We start from the raw sequence: 20,759 nt of genomic DNA, 5'->3' as shown, positions 1-20,759 counted from the left end.
TTCACTGTTTTTTTTAATCCTACCAGGAAGTTTTATCCTCTCATGTTCTCCTGATGTTTCTTGGTATATTTGGGGTAGCATTTATGTATGTATCAGAGCTTTGGGAAGCAAACATTGTCGTTCCTAGTTTAAGGAGTCACTACAGATGAAACTTGGCACCAGCTTATTCTGGCAACTACTTTAAATGATGTTGACTCTTGCAGTATGATGAGTCTCTTTTGTGAACTGGGTGACAAACCAAAGCAGCACTACCACATCCTGGTTCAAAAGGCAATGCTTTTTGGAGAAAGCCACCTGCTAAATGCCTGCTTGTTGAAGTATTGTACATCAGAATCGTTTCTCTGGAGCTACACCTGACATGGATCTTCAGCTCCCAGATCTAGGAAAGATTTTCTCCAGAAGCACCACCTACTGTGAATGGTTACTGTTGGGAAAAGTACTGCAGAGTGGAATGTGCAGGGAGGGGAGTAGAGTTCACACTGGTGTGAAAGTTTCTTTTAAAATAGAAGTCTTCAACCTTTTCTTACCTGGGATTCACTTTTAACCCAAATAAGCATTTGGGGACTAATTTACTTTAAAGATAATTTTTCTTCCAGTTTTACATGTTAACTTTGGATAAAATTAGTTGTACACTACAAATAAAAATGACAGTATAATGGTGGTTGATCTAGTTCATATTGAAAAGCAGACTATGGTAGGAATCTGGAATTCATAAACTAAATCTTGCTAGCTACCTCTGACCTGTGCCAAGAGCACCCTTTTTAAAAACAGTACTTGATCCAGGATTGAGATTCCATTCTCAAGAATCCACAAAAGTTTTCCATCTGATACACAGCTCATCATTATTGGGTTGGGGTATTATTTAGGCAGGGGCGGGGGGTTGTTGGTGTTACTGATACTATTTTTTTGTATCTTTATTTTTAGATTAATGATTTAATGTGTAAACTGTTCTCTTTAGTTGTGTACTTTTTGATGTGTCTTATTTATTCTTTGTTACTATTTTTGTTATACTGTATACATTTTTTAAATGTTAAGCCAACTTGAGCATGGTTTTAGCTATGGAAAGGCGGCATACAAATAAAATTATGTATGTAGGTATCAGTCATTATGACACTCTGCACAGGACCCACTTCTATATTGGTATTAATTTTAAAAATTACCCTTTGTGTTTAAAAAGGGCTAAAATAGTGTGTACATCATCTCCTTATGGGAGAGGGTGTAATAGGCTGTGGTGCCCATGCAATGACTGCGATGCTATCCTCTCCGGGCTTTACTAATAGGCAAGAGTGAAGCAGCTTATTTTGGATAGATAGAAATTTGCTAGTTTTTTTATTATTATTTTTAAAAACTTGTATTTTTACTGACAGGGAAGCCGAGGTTCTCCGTGGGGTTTCGAGAAGGGCAAGGTTTCAGATGCTAAAATAACTCCGCCAGTAGTAGATGTCGTGCTTGCGGGTGAGAAAGTGCCATTTGCTGCTCGGCTTCAGCCAGCAAGACGTCTTAGTCTGGCTCTAACAACCGCAGTCAAAATCTGGGCTCTCTCGCCAGTGGGGCAGCTGGATAATTTTAGACATCGGATTTAGTAGCTTATGCCCTTCGGATGACCACGTGCATTAAGTTGCGAGCCACAAAACGACACCCCTCCCAATCTCTACCTCATCCTTAGCACAGCTGCTACATTCCTGACACGTTGAAATAAAAGCAAAAGACCGCGTGCCAATCCTGATGGAAAACAGTAAACCTGGCCACGTGGGCGCTTTTGCATTTTAAGCTCACTTTACTTTTTACAGCTTGCAGCCATAACGCAGGTTTTGCTTCCACTGCCCTGCCGCTATAAAAGCGTAAGGAAACAAGCACCCTCCTACTTGTATGGAAAAAAGAACGTATTTTTTATTAAAAAAACCATAATAAATAATGACTCGAGGCAGGCTCTCGAGAAAGAGTGCTCAAGAAAGCAGCCTTTAAATGAGCTGCACCTCGCTGCTCCCCACCGACCCAAATTATACACGGGTTGGGGCGGCAGCGGAGGGGAGGAATGTTGCTCGGAACGCGGAGTGCGAGTCTCCGGGAGCTTTCGGTTCCCTGTCTGAGTGACGCAACAGGAGCCGGCAGAGAGAGCGAGAGAAAGAGAGCAGATAGGTCGCGCTGGAAATGTTCTGAACCCGGAAGCAAAACGAAGCGGCTCTTCCGGCCGACTCGTGCTGCCCATGTGTTTGCCGACCGAGTGCCGGAATCTGCGCGGGGATGAAGTTCGCTTACAAGGTTCGCTTACAGGGCGGGGGGCTTCGTCCTTTCTGGCCGGGGGTCTCGGAGCTTGGGCAGCCCTTGGTCTGGCAAGAGGAGCCCGTCGCTGCCCGTTTCTTGAGGGCCCAGCCTCTGGGCGGCCGCTTGATCCCAGACCTTCCAAGCGTCCCTGTTTCCCAGGGGCGTCCATGATTTAGATAAGGTTTCTGATTTGACCTCGGACTGTCCCACTTTTCCTTAGGATGCCCCTGTTTTCACTGGAGAAATGTTGGAGAGTATGTGATCCCTGTCCTCCTTTTCCCTTCCTGTTGCTCCTTTTAATCGTTATCTTGCCAAATTGCTCGAGTAGCGTGTCCAGCTTTAATCCTCTTGGAAGCCAGGAACTCTCCTGCCGACCTCCGCCACTGCCGACTATCCGCATTTGCTCATAATCTGACAAATGCACACAAAATTTGCTATCTTTATGTGTTGCTTAACTAGCTGACTCTGGTACTTGGCATGCTACAAATCGTTGAAACTGAACATTAATGTTGACTTCCATTTGCACCATCTTTTCTATCCCCTAGCTAAAACAAAAATTTTTTTTCCCTTCCAGTAGCACCTTAAAGACCAACTAAGTTAGTTCTTGGTATGAGCTTTCGTGTGCATGCACACTTCTTCAGATACACAGCTGCCTTTTTTCCTTGCAAAACTCCCGTCTTTTCCTCCTACTTGACAGATAGACGCATCTGTGCACATCCTCCCTGTGGTTGGGAGAATGAGTTGGCTACAAGTCAAATACTCTTCTTTCATCCCATCCGTTATTCAGGTAGACAATGCTGTGATCTCCAGATGATGTTGGACTGCAACTTTCGTGATCCTTGACCATTGACCATGTTGTCAAGGGCTGATGGGAGTCCAACAACATCTGGAGGGCCCCACATTGGCTGCTTCTGCAATCTATCCTCTTAATTTATCCCCTCACTGGTTTGTACTATTTGAAACTTCATAGGTATTTATATAAAAAAATTAAAAAATTGTCCAGTAGCACCTTAGAGACCAACTACTGGTTAAGTCTGCATTCACTTCGCTTCTCTCTCTTTTCAGTTCTCCAACTTGCTGGGTACAGTCTACCGACATGGAAACCTGAATTTCACTCCAGATGGGAACTCTCTGATTAGTCCTGTGGGAAACAGAATTACCGTCTTTGACTTGAAAAAGTATGCATCTTCTTTCATTGTCTTTATAAATGAGCTTTCTCAAAGAGTAGATGATCACTAGAGGTACTGAGCCTCTGCATACAACACAGACTGTTAAAAGGGCTACTTTGGTCTGTTTCTGGGTCTCTTCTGTTGTTCCACTATAGTGAAAGAATGTGCTCCATTATCAAAGTTATAAAATGGGCTAATGAATAGTACACTGCATTCACACTGGGAAGGATGTAGCTATGTCCCACTCCTCTTCATACATGTGGGATGACATAAAGGAAATCTGGCCTGAGAAACATGGTATTGTGTGCAGAAATGTATTTCTATGTGCAATTCACACTTCCTGGATTGGGCAGAGGTGTATAACAGATTAGCATTTTGCATACAGTTCTGTCACTGTTTGGACGTTTTATTGATTCTTTCACTCTCTTCTCTCCCAGTAACAAGTCTGAAACATTACCACTGGCAACCCAGTACAATGTCGCATGTGTGGGACTCTCTCCAGATGGAAATCTTGCTATATTAGTTGATGAAGGTATTTTAGATTTTTAATATAATGAAAAAGAATTCAATCAGTATCACAAATTTTTAACAGAAATATAAGTTACAGTTAGATTCATTTTAAGTATAACTATCTTTTATATATTATGTTCTACAATCAAGGCAAAAAATGTTGTTTGCTTTTATTATAGTCCTTTGAATAACATGACTCTTTTATTTCATTTAGAAATTTGAGTTTGAAATTGGGCTGAATATAAATGATGCTCAATCTATTTGTTCTTTTTCCAACAGAGGGAGCTGCCTTACTTGTCAGCTTGATCAGTAAATCTGTGATTCATCAGTTCCATTTTCAGAAACCTGTGCACAGTGTCTGTTTTTCCCCAAATGGAAAGTAAGAGAAACTTCCTGGTTTTGTGTTTATTTCTTTTTTTGTATGTATAAGTGATAGTCGTACCAGTTGCTGAAATGAATTTTGCTTATCATAGGAGTTGGGAAGTAATAGACACAGTAGGAAACATGACCTTTTTTACTGGATCACCTTTATACACCCCAAATCAATATGCTTCTTGTACAAAAGTGTCTGGTGACAAAATAATTACAAATAACTATCTAGCTGTAAATACAGACTTTCGCTTATGTTTATGTATGTGTGTAGATATATAAACCTTGGAAACCTGCACAATTCTACTGCATTATCCGAATACATGCGCTTGGCGTCATCTTGTTCATTTTTATTTCTCTGCTGAATAATTATGTATGTTAAGTTCATTTTTCATATTATGTTAAACAGGAAATTTGTGGTCACAAAGGAGAACGTTGCTCTGATGTACCATGCCCCAGGAAAAAAGCGAGAATTTAATGCGTTTGTCCTTGACACAACTTACTATGGTGCATATGACGAAACAACATGCATTGATTGGACAGATGATTCTAAGTAAGTTTTAATATATGCAGTTTACCAAGGCAACATAGAAAATGAGCAAATACATTGAAAGCCAATGCGACTTGGGTTGATTGTATCTGCTGATAATTTTGAAAATCTTGCATTGCAAAAAGAAAAGAAAAGAAAATCTTGCATTGCTCTTTTTAGGAGAGTGTATTTAGGCAGTGCCTCATCTCATAAATTCCCTTAACAGTAATGCTAAAAGTTCAGGTTATTGTTTCAGGATTCTCCATTGTCCACATTTTTCATTCGTTAATAGAGATTTTGTTAACTCCTGAGTTAATAAACAATTTTTATTAAAGTAAGCATAGAGGGTTGGGTCCAGCAGAACCTGTCTGCAAATGGAAATATTCTTTCTCTACACAGAAGGTGTTGCAGTCAAGCCCAAGCTTCCCTGAATATAAAGAGGGACACACTTTTTTTTAATCTGTTCCTCCTACAGCTCTCTGCTGCCACTTCTGACACTGTTCCAGAGGTTCCCCAACCCTCCAGAGTAGTTGGGGTGTATATGTGCAGAGAAGGACCAATGAAAATCACCTTCCCCACTCTTCTGTGAATTAGACCTGGAAACATCCCATTTATTGAACAGAAATCCTCTCATGGATCTCTGAATCCAACTTAATATTTGTAATGCAATCATTTCCATCGTTCCATACAATTATTCCATTCTTTAAAAAAGGGTTGTTGAAATATATTAAAAATGACTCCTTAATTTTCTCCTCTTTCAAATAAATATAATGTATTTCTCCAAATTCACTGTCTATAAAAGTTTACTTAAATCAGTTTCTAATATCATTAAGTGTCCACTGATCTATTTCAATTGCCTCTGTTTTGTATATCCACATGTACACACTTTGGCTAATAGCAGTAAGGGATCGACCAGATGCCTTTTCCCAGTTTAAACTGGAGAGACTATCCACTCAGATGGCGGGAACTGGGAACTGTGGTTTGGAATCCCATGATTTCCTTCCAGTGGCAGTGAACCTTTGGATCCAAATCTGTCTCTTCGTTCCTTGCTATCTTTGCAAAGGCCTCTCACTCTCAATAGAGAGTTGAGCAGTATAAACTGCTTGTTGACATATCCACTATGATGTAGTTTTTGAGATGTTCTAACCACGATTCTTTTATTCTAGATGTTTTGCAGTAGGAAGCAAAGATATGTCGACGTGGGTGTTTGGAGCAGAGCGATGGGCCAATCTGATTTATTATGCATTGGGAGGTCATAAGGATGCAATTGTTGCCTGTTTTTTTGAAGGAAACAGTCTAGATGTATGTACCTCTTATATATATATATATTGCATTGGTTTTTATGGTTAGTGTACTTTGCTTTTGGATAATTATATGGCACAAGTCAATGAAAGGCTGTGTATAGCCTACTTTCCTCAAGGTGTTTACATACTGTAGGGGTCTTCTGCAGATTGCTTATCGGGGGGGCAGTGGCAGTTCTTTAAAAACGTGCCCAGAACTGATGTCCTGGGTGCCCAGAAATAAGCCAGCAATCAGCACCTCAGATATATTATGTTCCCATATTTCTAAGTCCAGAAGGGGCCTGTTATGGATTTTGGACATTGGCTGTTAATTAATGTTTATATTTAGAATGTATGTATACAGCGGAGCTCAATAGTGTACAATAAACGTAAGATAACAATAAAGTAGGATCCCAACAAGGCTTTATATTTTGTCTAAAAATTCAGTTTATTAGGCATCTCACATCTAAGCTTGCTTTCTCTCAAATAAGTTCAAATTGAAAGATAATGTCTTTGTAATTAGGTACACAGGAAGCTGGCTCATACTGAATCTAACTATTTATCTATCGGGCTCAGTCTTGTCTATACTGACTGGTAGTGAGTTTCCAGGCTTTTAGGCAGGAGCTTTTCACAGCTCTATCTGGAGACATGAGGGATTGAATTGGGGATCTGCATGACTATGTTGCAAGGGAGATGCTTTTTCGCTGAACTGTGGTCATTTCCCCCCTTGTAAGTCCAAGTAGCTTACAAGATTCTGTTTTACAGTTTCATGAGATAACATTTTATTCTTAGAGAATTGCAGTCTTTTGAGCTAAGTATCCTTTCGACTCTCCGTTGAGCGTAGTGACATCAAATGTTTGTTTAGCTCATCTGCTTAAGGCTCATTATAGTCGTGCAATGATGTTAACCATTATGTTTTGGTGTTCCAGTTGTACACTGTCAGCAGAGATGGGGCTTTGTGTGTCTGGCAGTGTGATACAGAACTAGATGGTTTGAAAGCTCGACCCCCAAAAGATCAAACTGAAGACAAGGCAGAATTGGCAGAAGGCCTAGATGAAGAGTTGATGGAAGAACAGAAGGGCAAAGAGGTCCATGGGAAAGCCAGCACACATAAGAAAAAAGAGAAGGGAAAGAGAGTAAAATACTCATGTGCTGCCAAGTAAGTGATCTTCCAGAGAGAAAAGGAGGAATATGTTGCAACCAGGAGCTTGGTCATGTAGTCAAAGCCAGTGTATATGAAAACAAAACAATTCCATTAGACTGTCTTATTGTCACACTATGAATGTGCTGCAGGCATGACTATTGATTAGGATTATGGCATTCTAACCTTCTAAAGTGTGAAGATTTCCCACACCACAATCTCCAAGCATGTTCAACTGAAAGCACTTAGACTTTCCCTTGTGGTGGACAACACTGCCTTAACAAGCATCCAGTTAATAAGAAAGAGGCTCAGACTTCCCCTGTCAATGTGGCAGGATCTGAAGTGGACATGTTAGAGGTGGAACAGAAAAATGCCATACCGAGGAATTCTATCCCCTGATTCACTGGTTAACCAGTGGGGGGCAAGCATTGCTCTGCTGCCGAGTCCCCACGGTGCCTGACAGTTCGTGGGCAGGTGGAAGCTACTGCTGGTGGTATCCAGTGTTAACCACAACATTGTTTCTTCCTTTGACTTTTTTATAGCATCTTTTTTTGTTTTTTTAAAAAAAGTGGTGGGTTGGATGTTGCTTGGATTTTTAATAGATGGCTACCTTTCTTCACTTGTTTTTACTTCATGTCCAAAATGTCAGAGTACCATTGGTCTTTTGCTGGTGTATTATGAAATTAATTGAGTGGTAAATATGCCGTGCATTAAACGCATGTCAGTAGCATATTTCAATTGTTTTCTCAGATACTTTTTCAACAAAGAAGGTGATTTTAACACCTTGACAGCTGCAGCTTACCACAAGAAAATTCACCTACTAGTCACTGGCTTCGCGTCTGGAATTTTTCACCTCCATGAACTTCCAGAATTCAATCTCATCCATTCTTTAAGGTAAGTATGGATATTGCTCATTATAGAGAAATGTAGTTCTAGAGAAAGAACAAATCTTTTTTTCCTTTAAAAGCAATTTCTGCTTTATAAGCTTGGACAGAGTGATACTGGTATTAGTGTACTTTCTTCATCTACAGGTTCTTATGACTTAATAATGCATTATTTTATATGGGTCTGAAATTTTAGCATGGGCACCCAAATGCTTCGCTTCGCTTTAAGCAGTTTCTTTCTTTCTTTTTGCTACTTAGCATTTCGGACCAAAGGATCGCATCTATTTCTATCAACAGTACTGGTGACTGGATTGCTTTTGGGTGTGCAGGTGCGTAACTATGAGACACACAGTTGAATGAGGGCCTGTTTATACAATCAGTTATGTTGAGAGAACCCTTTGACACACTTCATCTGTGGAAATTCCTTTAGATATAAATTGGGGGCTGCTGGGATGAGAAGCTTAAATCTTCAGCTCTGCTGGTGTTAAGTCCCCAATGCTGACTCTGTTGAAGACACCGTAGCATAACTTGCTTATCCTTGCTCAGTCGAGGTTCAGCCAGGTGAGGTGAAGCTGGTAAGCCAAGCTGGTGTAAGTTCCCAAAAAAAGGTCATGGCAGGCGCAGGACCAGAGCCCTCTCTCTGACTAAGGCTGGATCCTGAGCCCATTCAGTTTGGTTGCATGCCCTGCCATAGAATACACCTTGAAAGGCTTGCTGTGCTCAGGCAGAGCAGCAGCCCCTCTGTTCGACAGTGTTTGGATCAGGTTTCACTTCATGCTCTCTTAACCTACACCAGCTTCTTGTGCATATGATCGCTCCTTTAGAGACTTTGGAAAGTTATCACATCCAGGCAAAATTAGGGAGGTTGGACCCATTTCTTTATCAAGCTGGGTTATGAAATCACGAACAATAGCAGGTTGAGTCAGAATCTCCTTGTTACTTGAATACATTGGTTTGGGCCCTAGCCTCTGGAGCAGGAGAAAACAAGCTTCCTTCATCTTCCATGTGGCAGCCTTTTAGATATTTGAAGGTGGCTATCATATCTCCTCTTTTCCAGGCTAAACATACCCAGCTTCCTCAACCATTCCTCCTCATAAGGCTTGGTCATGGCAATGTGTGTTGCGTTGCCAGTTCATGCATCATGTTGTCCTTGTGAATATGGGCAAGCACAAGCTTGTGTAAAAAATAAGAATCCATTTGAACCCTGAGAGCGGTGAAATGCTAATCCAGTTTGGTCAGTCTTGATTGGTGCAGTTCTTACACCCACCATATTTCTGAACTCATTAACTGCAATTTACAGACTTAGCTTTGTGTTTGTTGGTGTATTCTATGTATTGGTGCTGCAGGAAAATGTATACATTGACTAGTTGTATTTGAGTTTGAACTACTTGTCATTATCCTTACAGGTCTGGGGCAGCTTCTGGTTTGGGAATGGCAGAGCGAGTCCTATGTGCTAAAGCAGCAAGGCCATTTCAACAGCATGGTTTCTCTTGCATATTCTCCGGATGGGCAGTACTTAGTCACTGGCGGAGATGATGGGAAAGTAAGTCTGCCGCATGTTATTGAGCATGGAGTTTGTAACTCTCTAAAATCTGCAATTTCTGGGCATATACTATAAAGATACTAAGAAAGGAGCTCTTAAAGCTTCTAGGAGCTAGGAATCTTAATTTATTTTGGATATGTTGTCATTCCTGTTTGCTATGGGTGATGCTTGCATTGTTTTTTAGAAAAAAGGCATTAGTGTATATTTGGAGCAGAAGCAAAGCTGTGTAACATGGAAGTTGACCATGTTCTTGGTTGGCTGTAGCGATTCGTAATGTCTGGCCAGATCATATTGTCAGTGATGTTTCCAACTGACAACAAAATGATAAATTCATGTCCTTGGGCTTCTGCATGTGTGATTTTGAATGGCTTGCTTAACTTTCCTGGAAGTTTAGCTCTGCTAAGTGTGGTGTACGGGAGTGTTCTTTCAGTGGCTAACTGTGTCAGTCCCAGAAAAGGAATATTTCTGAAGCTTACTGGAGCATTTTCTGTTTTCTTTTCAGGTGAAGGTGTGGAACACCAGCAGTGGGTTCTGTTTTGTAACTTTTACAGAACATACAAGCAGTATATCTGCTGTAACATTTACTGCTTCAGGATATGTCATTCTGAGTGCTTCCCTAGATGGGACAGTTCGAGCTTTTGATCTGCACAGGTAAATTATTCTTTCCCCCCCTAGCAAAATTCTCTCTTCCCTGAGCTTGGAGTGGAAAACCAGAGAATTCAGAGGGAATATTAATATCTAGAATGTTGTTTGGTTATATGTGGTACACTCCTCTTGTGCCATTGAGCATTTCATAATTTTGAAAGTATCCAATAGAAAAATTGCACCCAGTTTCAGAAACAACCAAAGCCTAGGCTTCTCCATTGAGGAGAAGCCTAGGCTTTGGTTGTATAAATATAATTTATTTAAGCTAATCAGTTGTTCACTTGGGATATTCCAAAACTTTTTGTGATATCACTGAGGGACTTTTACCTAGAATAGTATACAGGCACCAAAGTTCTTCCTTAAATCACATTCCTGCATGTTTTAAACAGGTACCGCAATTTCCGCACCTTCACTTCCCCACGACCAACACAATTCTCTTGCTTGGCTGTGGACTCCAGTGGCGAGATTGTTTCAGCTGGTTCTCAGGACTCCTTTGAAGTATTTGTGTGGTCAGTGCAGAGTGGGCGACTCTTAGATGTAAGAGACGTTTTGGTTGTCTCAACACCTTTTGAAACTGCTTTTAATTGAGGCTGATTCCATCCTTACAGCAGAGACCGTATATATTTGCAGGATTTAAAAGAATCATTGAATTTGAGTGAGTTGAGCGTGATTAAAAATATGATTAAAAATAGGCACATCTTTAATTTATCTTACTAGCTAATGTGCAGTTTTTGCATCTAAATTCAGCTTCTAACATCTAACCCTATTGATCGGCACAGCTGTGCCCACTTGGTGTTCCCTGTGTCTTCATAGCTCCAACAGAATCCTTTGTAGAGCAAGTGGAGAGGTCTGCCTATCATTTTCACTCCCATTATGATCATTCAATATAAGGATGTATCCCATGTAGGTTAGCTGTTCTGTGTGTGCTGCCATGCTGAATCTGGCAATGATATCTGTTGCCAAATAGTCATGTCTCTCAATGCTGATCCACAGCTGTGATGGCGATACGGTGATTGTTTTAGTGTTACTGTATTGAAAGTCCTATTGCTTGTGATCCTGGATCCTTGCTCTGATTTGGTGGTGCATTAGAAGGATCTGGTCATGTGCTTTGCTTATTTTAAATGTGGCTCAAAAGTCATATACTATAGTAACTTTAAATGTTGGGAATTGCAACCCAGTAATGGTATCTCTGATGTGCAATTTTTGCATTTTGTATGCGTTTTATATGCATTTTGTTCCATCTGTGGATTATTTTTTTCTTGTATAAGATACTGTGTAAACCAACATGTATAAAATAAATCAAATTGGCTTTTCTCCATTAGGTCTTAGCTGGTCATGAAGGCCCCATCAGTAGCCTGTGTTTTAATCCCGTCAAGTGTGTCTTAGCAAGTGCCTCTTGGGATAAGACAGTCAGGTTGTGGGATATGCTGGATAGCTGGAGGACCAAGGAAACACTGGCACTGAACTCGGATGGTGAGTCCCTTGGAAATCTCTTGTGCGAATGCAGGTAGCTATGTTCTCCATGTGATGTTGGGTGGCTGGTTAAAGCTTCAATTGGTCCTAGGTTCTGGGAAGAAAGCTTGCATATAATGCAGCTTTTTCCTCACAACTGGAACTTAATTTGTCAGGTAGTACATCTGTGTTTGCTTGTATTTACTTGAAGCAATTCTGTCTCTCCCTTCTTTGTTGCCCATTCCCAGGGTGGGTTGCAAAGCATGCAGCGCACCATAAACTGCAATAAATACTATAATAACAAGCTGAAGGATCAGATGAGAAACAGTCAATGAGCAAGCATTATAAGATTCATATTAAAATGAGTAAATGCAGTCACTGAATCTCCATTGCATAAAAGCTTGGCAATACACATACATTTGCATTAAAAACCAACCAACCCGGTACAGCAGGTGTCAGCAGTACCTGCTGTAAAATGTAAACTGCAAAAGGTTCAGAAATGAAAAAAATGAAAATGAAAAAAATGCCAGGATAAATGATTATGTTTCAGCACGACTTTATACAGCACAGCATTATATATAGTCTTTGTGATGATGGATATGTTATGTGTTGAGCGTGTGTGTTCATGTGTGATTTCTGGAAATTCTGAATCTGGTTTCATTGAGTTTATCTGTGTGTGTGTTTTTAACAACTGAGGGCAATGTGGCTGAAATGTACATACAGGAAGGCATGACTTTGGTTTTGCTCCCTTACCTTTTCCAGTGCTCGCTGTTGCTTTTCGTCCGGATGGCAATGAACTTGCAGTTGCTTCCTTGGATGGACAGATCACTTTCTGGGACCATGAAAATGCTACGCAGACTGGATCAATTGTGGGGCGACATGACCTTCAGATGGGCAGAAAAGAGCTGGACAAAATAACCGCCAAACAATCTGCTAAGGGGAAGTAGGTAGACTTAAAAAAATAATTTCCCCCCTTGGTTTACAGAAGTACATGCCTTGTCTCTTTTTTCAGGTTGTAAAGTCTTTTCTACAGATCAGTTACATTTGTTATGAGACATTAGTGTTGAGTACAGTATAAGGTCAGGGATGGAGAGAAGGGGAGAGGAAGGGTGGTGGTGAAACTTACATTCTTTTTTATCATGTATGTGTGGGGTTTTGTGTCAGCGTCAACTGGATAGGTTCTCTTTCTATTTGCTTGTTACATAAGTAGGTTGACTATTTGATCACAGGGTTGGGAGGGATCTCCAGTGTCATCTAACCCATTGGTGACTGTATTCTAGGAAGGATTAGCTCTCTTCCTTTGAATTAGGGATACTTAATATAGTTGTTGGAATTAACTACCTGTGTATCTGGTGAACTTGAGTTTTATTAGACTAGTTTTAATAGAGAAGTAGGACGCTTGTGCATTGCTTGCTGCCTTTGAAAGCTCTCTTGTGCGTCCTATTGACTTTTTGTAAATTAAATGTGTCTCCTTACTGCAGATAAAGGTGTGCATATGTGATTGTATTAGTATCTGGTTTTGATAACTTCTTAAGATGTGGGCATCTGACTTAATGCTCCCATCAGCTATGAGCTTGTAGTCAGACTTGTAGTCACAGTCTTAGGTTTTACTTGTTGCTGTGTGAAAGGTAACCTTGCAATTTGTTAGAGCTCATTCAGCACCCCTCTTACCATGTTAGCAGGCAAAGGCAGTAAGAGAATGGCTGGCATATGTTTTGAAGGACTGTTTTCAGATAACTTATTCAGATAATTTTTGCAAAGAAAGAACTTATTGCAGGTAGGTTTTTAAACCGTGATGGACATGTCAGGCGATATGAGTATTTTCTCTTTTTTTCAATCTCCCACTAATAAAATAGAAGGTTCTACTATAATTAATAACCCCATGGTATTCAGGCTGTCACAACATTGTTTATTTCAATCCTGACCTTTTTCTATTATGTGTTGAATCTCTTTAGTTCATGAAAAAATGATTTTAAGATGGCGATGGTTGGAATGGTTGGGTAGAGAAAGGAGGACCTAATTTCTTAGCACAACAGACATCTATCTGCAGCATAACCAGAATATCTCTCTTGGTGGAAGGGACTGACTTATAACATAAATCTAACATGTCTTTGTTTTCCTCCCCAGATCTTTTACTACTCTTTGTTACTCAGCTGATGGGCAGTGTATTCTAGCAGGAGGGCAGTCAAAGTTTGTTTGCATTTATCATGTCAAGGAACAGATGCTTATTAAGAAATTTGAAATATCTTGCAACTTGTCTTTGGATGCAATGGAGGTTAGTGATTGATTTCCCCCCCCCCCCTTATTTGTTGTGTATGTTTGGGTATGATCTATATGACACTATTAAACTGAAGTATGTTTGTGCTTCTGCTTCCCTGTGCCAACCTGAGTTGTAATTCGTCAGTGAATCCAGTCTTTGGACCAAGTGATGCAAATCTGTGCTCCAAAGTATTTTGTTATGACATTCCAATCTATTTTTGGTATGAACCAATGTTGTCTTTTTAGTGCGTGACTTTTATCCAGAAAGCATGGGCACATCTTAGATTTGGAGGGATAGAGATTGAGCAAATGCTGTAGCCCTTTAAATATTCTGAAACATTATAGAAATTCCAAATAGTTTACCTGAATTCACATGCCTTCTACCTGAAGAATATAAGCTTTGCAATGTTGTTGTTGTTTTTCAATTTTACAGGAGTACTTGGATCGCAGGAAAATGACTGAATTTGGTAGCATGGCATTAATAGATGAAGGAACTGGGGATGATGATAATGTTGCAATCCCTCTTCCGGGAGTTAAAAGAGGTATCTGTTTCCATTTCACAATTTTCAGCTTATCTGCTGTTTCATGTGTGCCAGGTACTCTGTGAGCTAGGAAGCTCCCTTGCTGAGTCAGGGAGGAATGGAAAGGGTGAGAGCATGCAAAGCAAGCCTTTTGTTTATGCTTTCTCACTTTTACTTCCTAAAGCGGTGATCAAACCTTTTTTTTAAGCTGGGAGTCCAGCTAATAGCACTTTGTCTTCTTTTGACATCTCCTGAAGAGTGAAACCCATTGTGTGAGAATGGGCGCTTGGAATTTAAGATTTCAAAATGCTGCGGTCGATGCAGCCATCAGTTTCACATTCCGTGATGGTTCTAGGGAAGGGATTCAGTGCCTCCAGCACTGTGGTCACCACCAGCTTTTTCACATCCATCCCTGTTTTGTGAAGTGGTCCCTGTTGCCTCTTTCCTGTGTTCTCTTGCAGTTTACCTGTCTTAATCTGTTTTCGCTCCCATCAGCCCCATCCAACGTTGTAATCAGAAGGATAGGCAGATTCCTAGATATTACTGCAACAATCTGTACTGTGTTCAGTGACAGTGATGACAGGGAAGGAAATGGGTTGTATCCAGCACTGCGCAAGCAGAGTTCCACTTGTGCAACAGGACTTTCATTGCCTCTCTTTTTCTGGTACATCAGCAAAAGCTGCTCCAGGGGTTCCCCAGCCCTCCAAAAACTTATTTTGAGTGTGTCGGGGGGACTGGTGGGTAGGTGAGAGGAAGTTCCATTGCATGCAGGGAGGTATGTTGTGTGAAGCTTTCAGTGTTGGACACAGCCCAAAATGTAGTTTTTACTATGCTGTTTAAACTCTGGCAAACAGTTTTAAACCTTTTTAGAAATATTTTATTTATTTTTTACAAATGCTAGTGCAACTGGCTTGCCATACTGACGGCTAACTAAATGGAATTAACTTGGATTCTCATGGTTAGTACAGTCATACCAAGGGATGAATACGCTTCAGGTTAAGCATTTTTGGGTTGCACTCCATGGCAACCTGGAAGCAATGGAATGCATTACTTCCAGGTTTCGCTGCTCACGCATGTGCAGACACTCATAATGACGTCATGCGCAGAAGCGGTGAAACGCGACACGCGCAGACACAAAGTCGTGTGTTACATTCACTTCAGGATGCGAACGGGGTTCTGGAACGGATCCCGTTCACATCCAGAGGTACCACTGTACATGCAAAATTAATATTTAACACAAGAAGTTAACTGAATTTGTCTTTTACTTGGTTTCAGGTGACATGAGTTCTCGATCCTTTAAACCAGAAATAAGAGTGACCTGCCTCCGCTTCTCTCCTACCGGTGGGTGCTTTTAGAATGGAACTGGCAATGGTGCTGCTTTTAGGATCAGGTTGTGGTGGTTTAAAAGAAATGAAGGGGCTGTCTTTTTAAAAATTGCTATTTTTTGTGTGTGTGAATTTAATGAGAAGAACAAGGAAAAAGAGGAAATAAAAGAAGAGAAAGAGGGAAGAGAAAAATAATAATGATAACTGGCATATACAAATAATACGAAAGATAGACCACCATTAGTAAGTAAATCTTAAATTAAACATAGGTTAATAAGCCTTCCAAATGTCCAGATAGGTATCCACACAAAATTGATGCCTATATGAAACATGTGGGGATCCCTGTGTGCTTGTGCTCCCTCAAAATCATTCGCCCCTGGCCCTCCCCATGCTGTGCCTCTGCCTTAAGTCTTTTCCCTAACACTCCTCATATGCTGTTTTGCGCATCCATCTCTTGCCATCAGCATTGAGAGGCAACCAATCAGACCTCTGCCTTTCATTTGCAGCAGGAAGGAGTAGTGAAGGAAACTTGAAGAAACAAGGATCTGCAGTGACAGGGGCAGGGTAGAGTCACACCACACATTTAAAGCACAGGGCTTCCCCCAAAGTGTCACGGAAGCTGTAGTTTGTTAAAGGAACTGGGAATTGAATTAAACTACAGTTCCCACCATTACTTGCTTTGGAATGAGATGGCTGTCTTAGTTCACCCCTAGAACAGCATAACTAATCATAATTACTAGATATTTGTCACTTATTTGCACTTTGATTTGACTAGTGGAAAGTACGTGTTTTATGCCAGCCAGTACAGTTTAAGAATAAAGTTGTTTGTACACGTAGATTTATTCTTCAAGATCTTGGTTTATAAAAGCTGTCTAATATAATTTTCCAATATTACTCCTTCCAGACATGAACAATTTTAACTAGCACAAGCAATATTTCTCTTGTAGGACGAAGCTGGGCAGCAACAACCACAGAAGGTCTTCTTATCTATTCTTTGGACTCTAGTCTGGTCTTTGATCCATACGACCTAGAAATTGACATCACCCCTAGCAGTATTCGTAAAGTACTGGCTCAGAAGGAGTACAACAAGGCGATTGTCATGTCTTTTCGACTGAATGAGAAGAAACTGATTCAGGAGGTCCTAGAAACTGTTCCATACAATGAAAGTAAGCTGGAATTCTGTTGCCAGTCTAATGTGGTGGTTGCAGAAAGCTAGATTTCCTGAAGTTATAAGATGTCTCCAATACTTGGTTTGTCTATATATTAGGGAGAAGGGAAAGTATATGAAGTCCCATATGATCTCAGGTGCTTGACATGTGTGCAAGAATAAGAGGGGAAATATATATATATATATAGTGCAGTAGCACCTTAGAGACTAACTAAGAACAAACTTATATTTCATCTGCGTCAGACCAACATGGCTGAAATCTAGAAAAAGGGGGAAATATGGAAAGAATAGCATCGTGCAGTATGGCAGCTTATTGATTTGGATTTCCTTTGCCTGGAGATACCTTTTTTTAATTAAAAAACAACAACTTGGAACTGGAAAGCTTAGTGATGAATCATATAGAATATACTGGGTTTTTTTGGCTTAAGATTTTGCACATGTGATTTAAACTAATAACTTGTTATTTTTTAAACCACAGTTGAAGTAATCTCCTCAATGCTTCCAGAAGTGTATATAGAAAAAATGCTAGAATTTTTAGCCTCTTCCTTTGAGACATCTCGTCATTTGGAATTCTATCTACTCTGGACTCAGAAGTTGCTTATGTTACACGGATGCAAGTTAAAAACAAGGTTAGTGACCTTGGGGATAAGGGTGTGGGAAGAGAGAGAATAAGACATACTGGTATCCTGCCCCTATCTAAGAAATTTGGAGTGGTTTCCCGTCAGAACTGGTTGGGCCCAGATCTGCTTAGCTTTAGAAAATTAAATATCATTCTTTAGACTGTGAATTTGAATTCATTGCAAGTCACCATTCACAGCTGTCTCAGTTCTTTGACACTTTGAAGTTTTGAATTTAGCCCTTTTCATTCTTAAAATGTACAGAATGATTTTTACAAACCAAGAGTTAACTTTTTTGTGTGCTTTTGCAGGTCAGAGAAACTGCTGCCCACCATCCAATTCCTTCAGAAGAGCATTCAGCGTCACTTTGAAGACGTTTCCAAACTGTACGTATTTTGTTCAGTTGCATTCTCTTTCAAATAATTTCTCTTCCCAGTAGAAAGAGATGACTCTGACTAGAATATTGAGCATTTCTTAATGAAAATTCCCTTTCCCCTTCCTTCCACCTAACATCCTGCATTGTATTGGGGAGAATTTTACCTGGGATCTTCTAGCTTTGTGTGATTTTGTTCTGTCAAGTGCCTTGCCATTCACTCACTGACCTTCCTGTTGCCTTAAGGACCCCTCTTGTTCCCAGCACCAAATTCCTTCAGGGGCGGGGAAGGTAGTTGGGGGCTGCATACTACTGTACTCCATCATTGAACACACACATGCTTTCCCCATTCACACACATACACAAACACACAGTACATACCGGACTCATAATCTCATACCCTTAACAAACAGCCCCCGATAGCTAGCCTGTTCCAATTAGTTCAGGAAGAGGTCTTTCCCCCCATTGTCTTAATTCCACCCTTCCGGTGTGTCTTTGTGGGGATGAAAAATGCTCCTTCCTCACTGGTCTGCACTGATCAGCAGGAGAGCATGGAGAAAGTGAAGCTGGGGTGGCGAAAGGGCTTGGGGAAAGTCTGGCAGGCCAGAGAGTCACCATATATGTTAGATCTGATGGTTTGTTATTTCAACATTAGAGCATCTTGCAACATGGAGTTTACTTGCAGAAGCAGCTAGTAAGAAAGATCGTGGTTAATTAGTTGCGTGTGCCAATGAAGCATCATCAATTAAAATCCACAGACATAACTTTCATATTGCCTCAAACATAATACTTTTCATTGGAGCCATTCTCAGGTTTGCCTTGAGAAATTAAGCTATGAGTGTGGCATGTGTGAACCAATGCAAGTAGTATGTTGCTGACAGTGGTCTGATTATTGGCTACTTTTTATAAACATAGGAAAGCTCTTACATGCACTGCTTTGAATCTACCTAATCCCCCACCCCATGGTCTTTGTCTCTACAGTTGTGACTGGAACTGTTATAACATGAAATATATTATGGCCATTTCACAACAGAGGGGTGTGAAACGTACAGCAGAAGTGTCTGAAAATGAAGATTTGGAAGACTCCAATAATGACTCTGTCATGGAAGAATTGCCTGCACTTCCATGAACTTTTGAGAATGCTTTTTCATACATAAGTAATTTAAACAGTGGTATTCACTGAGAACTGAGCAGCCCTCATAGAGGCATATTTTGTACAGGTGATGCAGCAACATGATTGGGAGTAAGCAGGCTATTCCTTTTTGTCCTCTGTTTCTAAACTAGCATGTAAATTCTTGATACTGCTAAATTTTAAGCAAGACAATGTCATCAAACGTTTTAGATGCCTAGGAGGAGGGGCAGGATCCATCTGCCACCAGTTGACTTCTGTTTCTGCACAGGAACTTTTAAGCTCCCTCCTTCCATTGACAGCCCTTTCTGGATTGGGAAGTCATTCAGAGTGGCATCCTGCAAGAATACATGGGGTGCTACCAGAAGAAAACATAGACTTCTGGCATGCATGGAAGTATTGGAATGTGAGTGGGGATGGATCCTAGCCATGGCTTTTTTTCTGGCTTTAGGGTAAACGCGTAAAAGTGCTGCAGTCATATTGCAAATGGTCCATTGACCTTTAGCACAATTTCATTGATATAAAATTCAACTATTAGTTGTTTATGGGGGAAAGAGAAATACTAGGACTGGTGGGATCTGAGATCAACTGAATGAATATCTAGGCAAATATTTCTTACAAAGCAGCTCATTGTATGGCCCAAATAACTGGTTGACAATTTTTAGAAACCGGCCATGCACAAGTGATTCCAGCTATTCATAATCCATGATGTATTCACAGATATCAACATGAGAATATGGTCTAGTAATAAAGGCATGTTCATAGCTTCACAGATTGTCTGGAGTGCATTAAGGCATGTAGTTACTTTTATGAAGTACTAGAAAATTACCCTGACTCAAATGTGGGAAAGTGTTGTATGTAATAAGGTGGTCTCCTACGTTAAACAACAGCAAATGCTCAGCTGTTGTAGCCTGAATGTGAATCGTGTATCGCAGGATAAAGTGAACAATGTTCTTTCCAAATGGTATTTTGGTGTTATTAGTTGATTGCTAGGATTTTAGCTAGGTGTAGGGAGTGTGGAATATTTATTTTTATTGATCTCTATACCATCGTTCACGAAACAATTCCATTGTTTTTCAAAGAAAAAGTACAGTAAGAACAGCCATACGAAACAGCAGATAGAAATAGCTGCATATTTTAACTTCAGTAGGTTTTTCAAACCTTTCTCCTGGGCAGGTTATTGTGGGCAGAGTTGTTTCTTTAGCTACTTGGATCCTAAGCCACATAGCATGTTAAATGTCAGCACCAGCACTTGGAATCATGCTTGGAAACAGGTGAGATTGGTGAACTGGGGGAAGTGATGGTGCAGTTATTCCACTATGACATATCTTATACCACATCTTTAACCTTAACTATAGGATGCAGCAACAATGCCAACTGGGTGGGTGTAGGTTTAGTGAGCGGTTGTTCACATCTCAACATTTAAAAGGGTCGTATGAATTGGACTTCAGTTGAATGAAAGAACAAATGAGTTATTAGGTGTTGAGTTTCCTGTACCCATTGAGGATGTTTGCTCCCAAGAAAGACACTGCTGAAATGTATTTTTCTTAGATTACTATGCGATACCCACCTTTCCCCCT

At 40.4% G+C, this 20,759-nt stretch overlaps 1 protein-coding gene across 1 annotated transcript; it reads left to right on the top strand.

Moving 5' to 3' along the window:
- Positions 1-1,835: 1,835 nt before the first annotated feature.
- Positions 1,836-19,949, top strand: PWP2 (PWP2 small subunit processome component). Its single transcript, XM_083612543.1, has 21 exons — positions 1,836-2,262; positions 3,331-3,443; positions 3,872-3,966; positions 4,224-4,323; positions 4,723-4,866; positions 6,009-6,144; positions 7,052-7,281; positions 8,014-8,157; positions 8,406-8,476; positions 9,554-9,690; positions 10,193-10,341; positions 10,725-10,872; positions 11,658-11,808; positions 12,550-12,730; positions 13,915-14,062; positions 14,480-14,588; positions 15,843-15,908; positions 16,840-17,058; positions 17,539-17,689; positions 17,989-18,063; positions 19,032-19,949. The coding sequence occupies exons 1-21, from the start codon at positions 2,245-2,247 to the stop codon at positions 19,177-19,179; spliced, it is 2,733 nt and encodes a 910-aa protein (XP_083468669.1). The 5' UTR covers positions 1,836-2,244; the 3' UTR covers positions 19,180-19,949.
- Positions 19,950-20,759: the final 810 nt, after the last annotated feature.

This window comes from Podarcis filfolensis (assembly GCF_964270895.1).
Source record: "Podarcis filfolensis genome assembly, chromosome: 4".
In the NCBI taxonomy this organism is placed as follows: Eukaryota; Metazoa; Chordata; class Lepidosauria; order Squamata; family Lacertidae; genus Podarcis; species Podarcis filfolensis.
Note: the sequence above shows the minus strand (reverse complement) of the source record. Positions and strands in the feature narration are given on the sequence as shown.

What these genes read in the sequence shown, in the direction of transcription:
- PWP2 (XM_083612543.1), top strand. An exon ending in TTGAAGGAAACAGTCTAGAT is followed by an intron (nt 6,145 to 7,051) that starts GTATGTACCTCT and finishes TTGGTGTTCCAG; the next exon opens with TTGTACACTGTCAGCAGAGA. An exon ending in TTTGAAGACGTTTCCAAACT is followed by an intron (nt 18,064 to 19,031) that starts GTACGTATTTTG and finishes TTGTCTCTACAG; the next exon opens with TTGTGACTGGAACTGTTATA.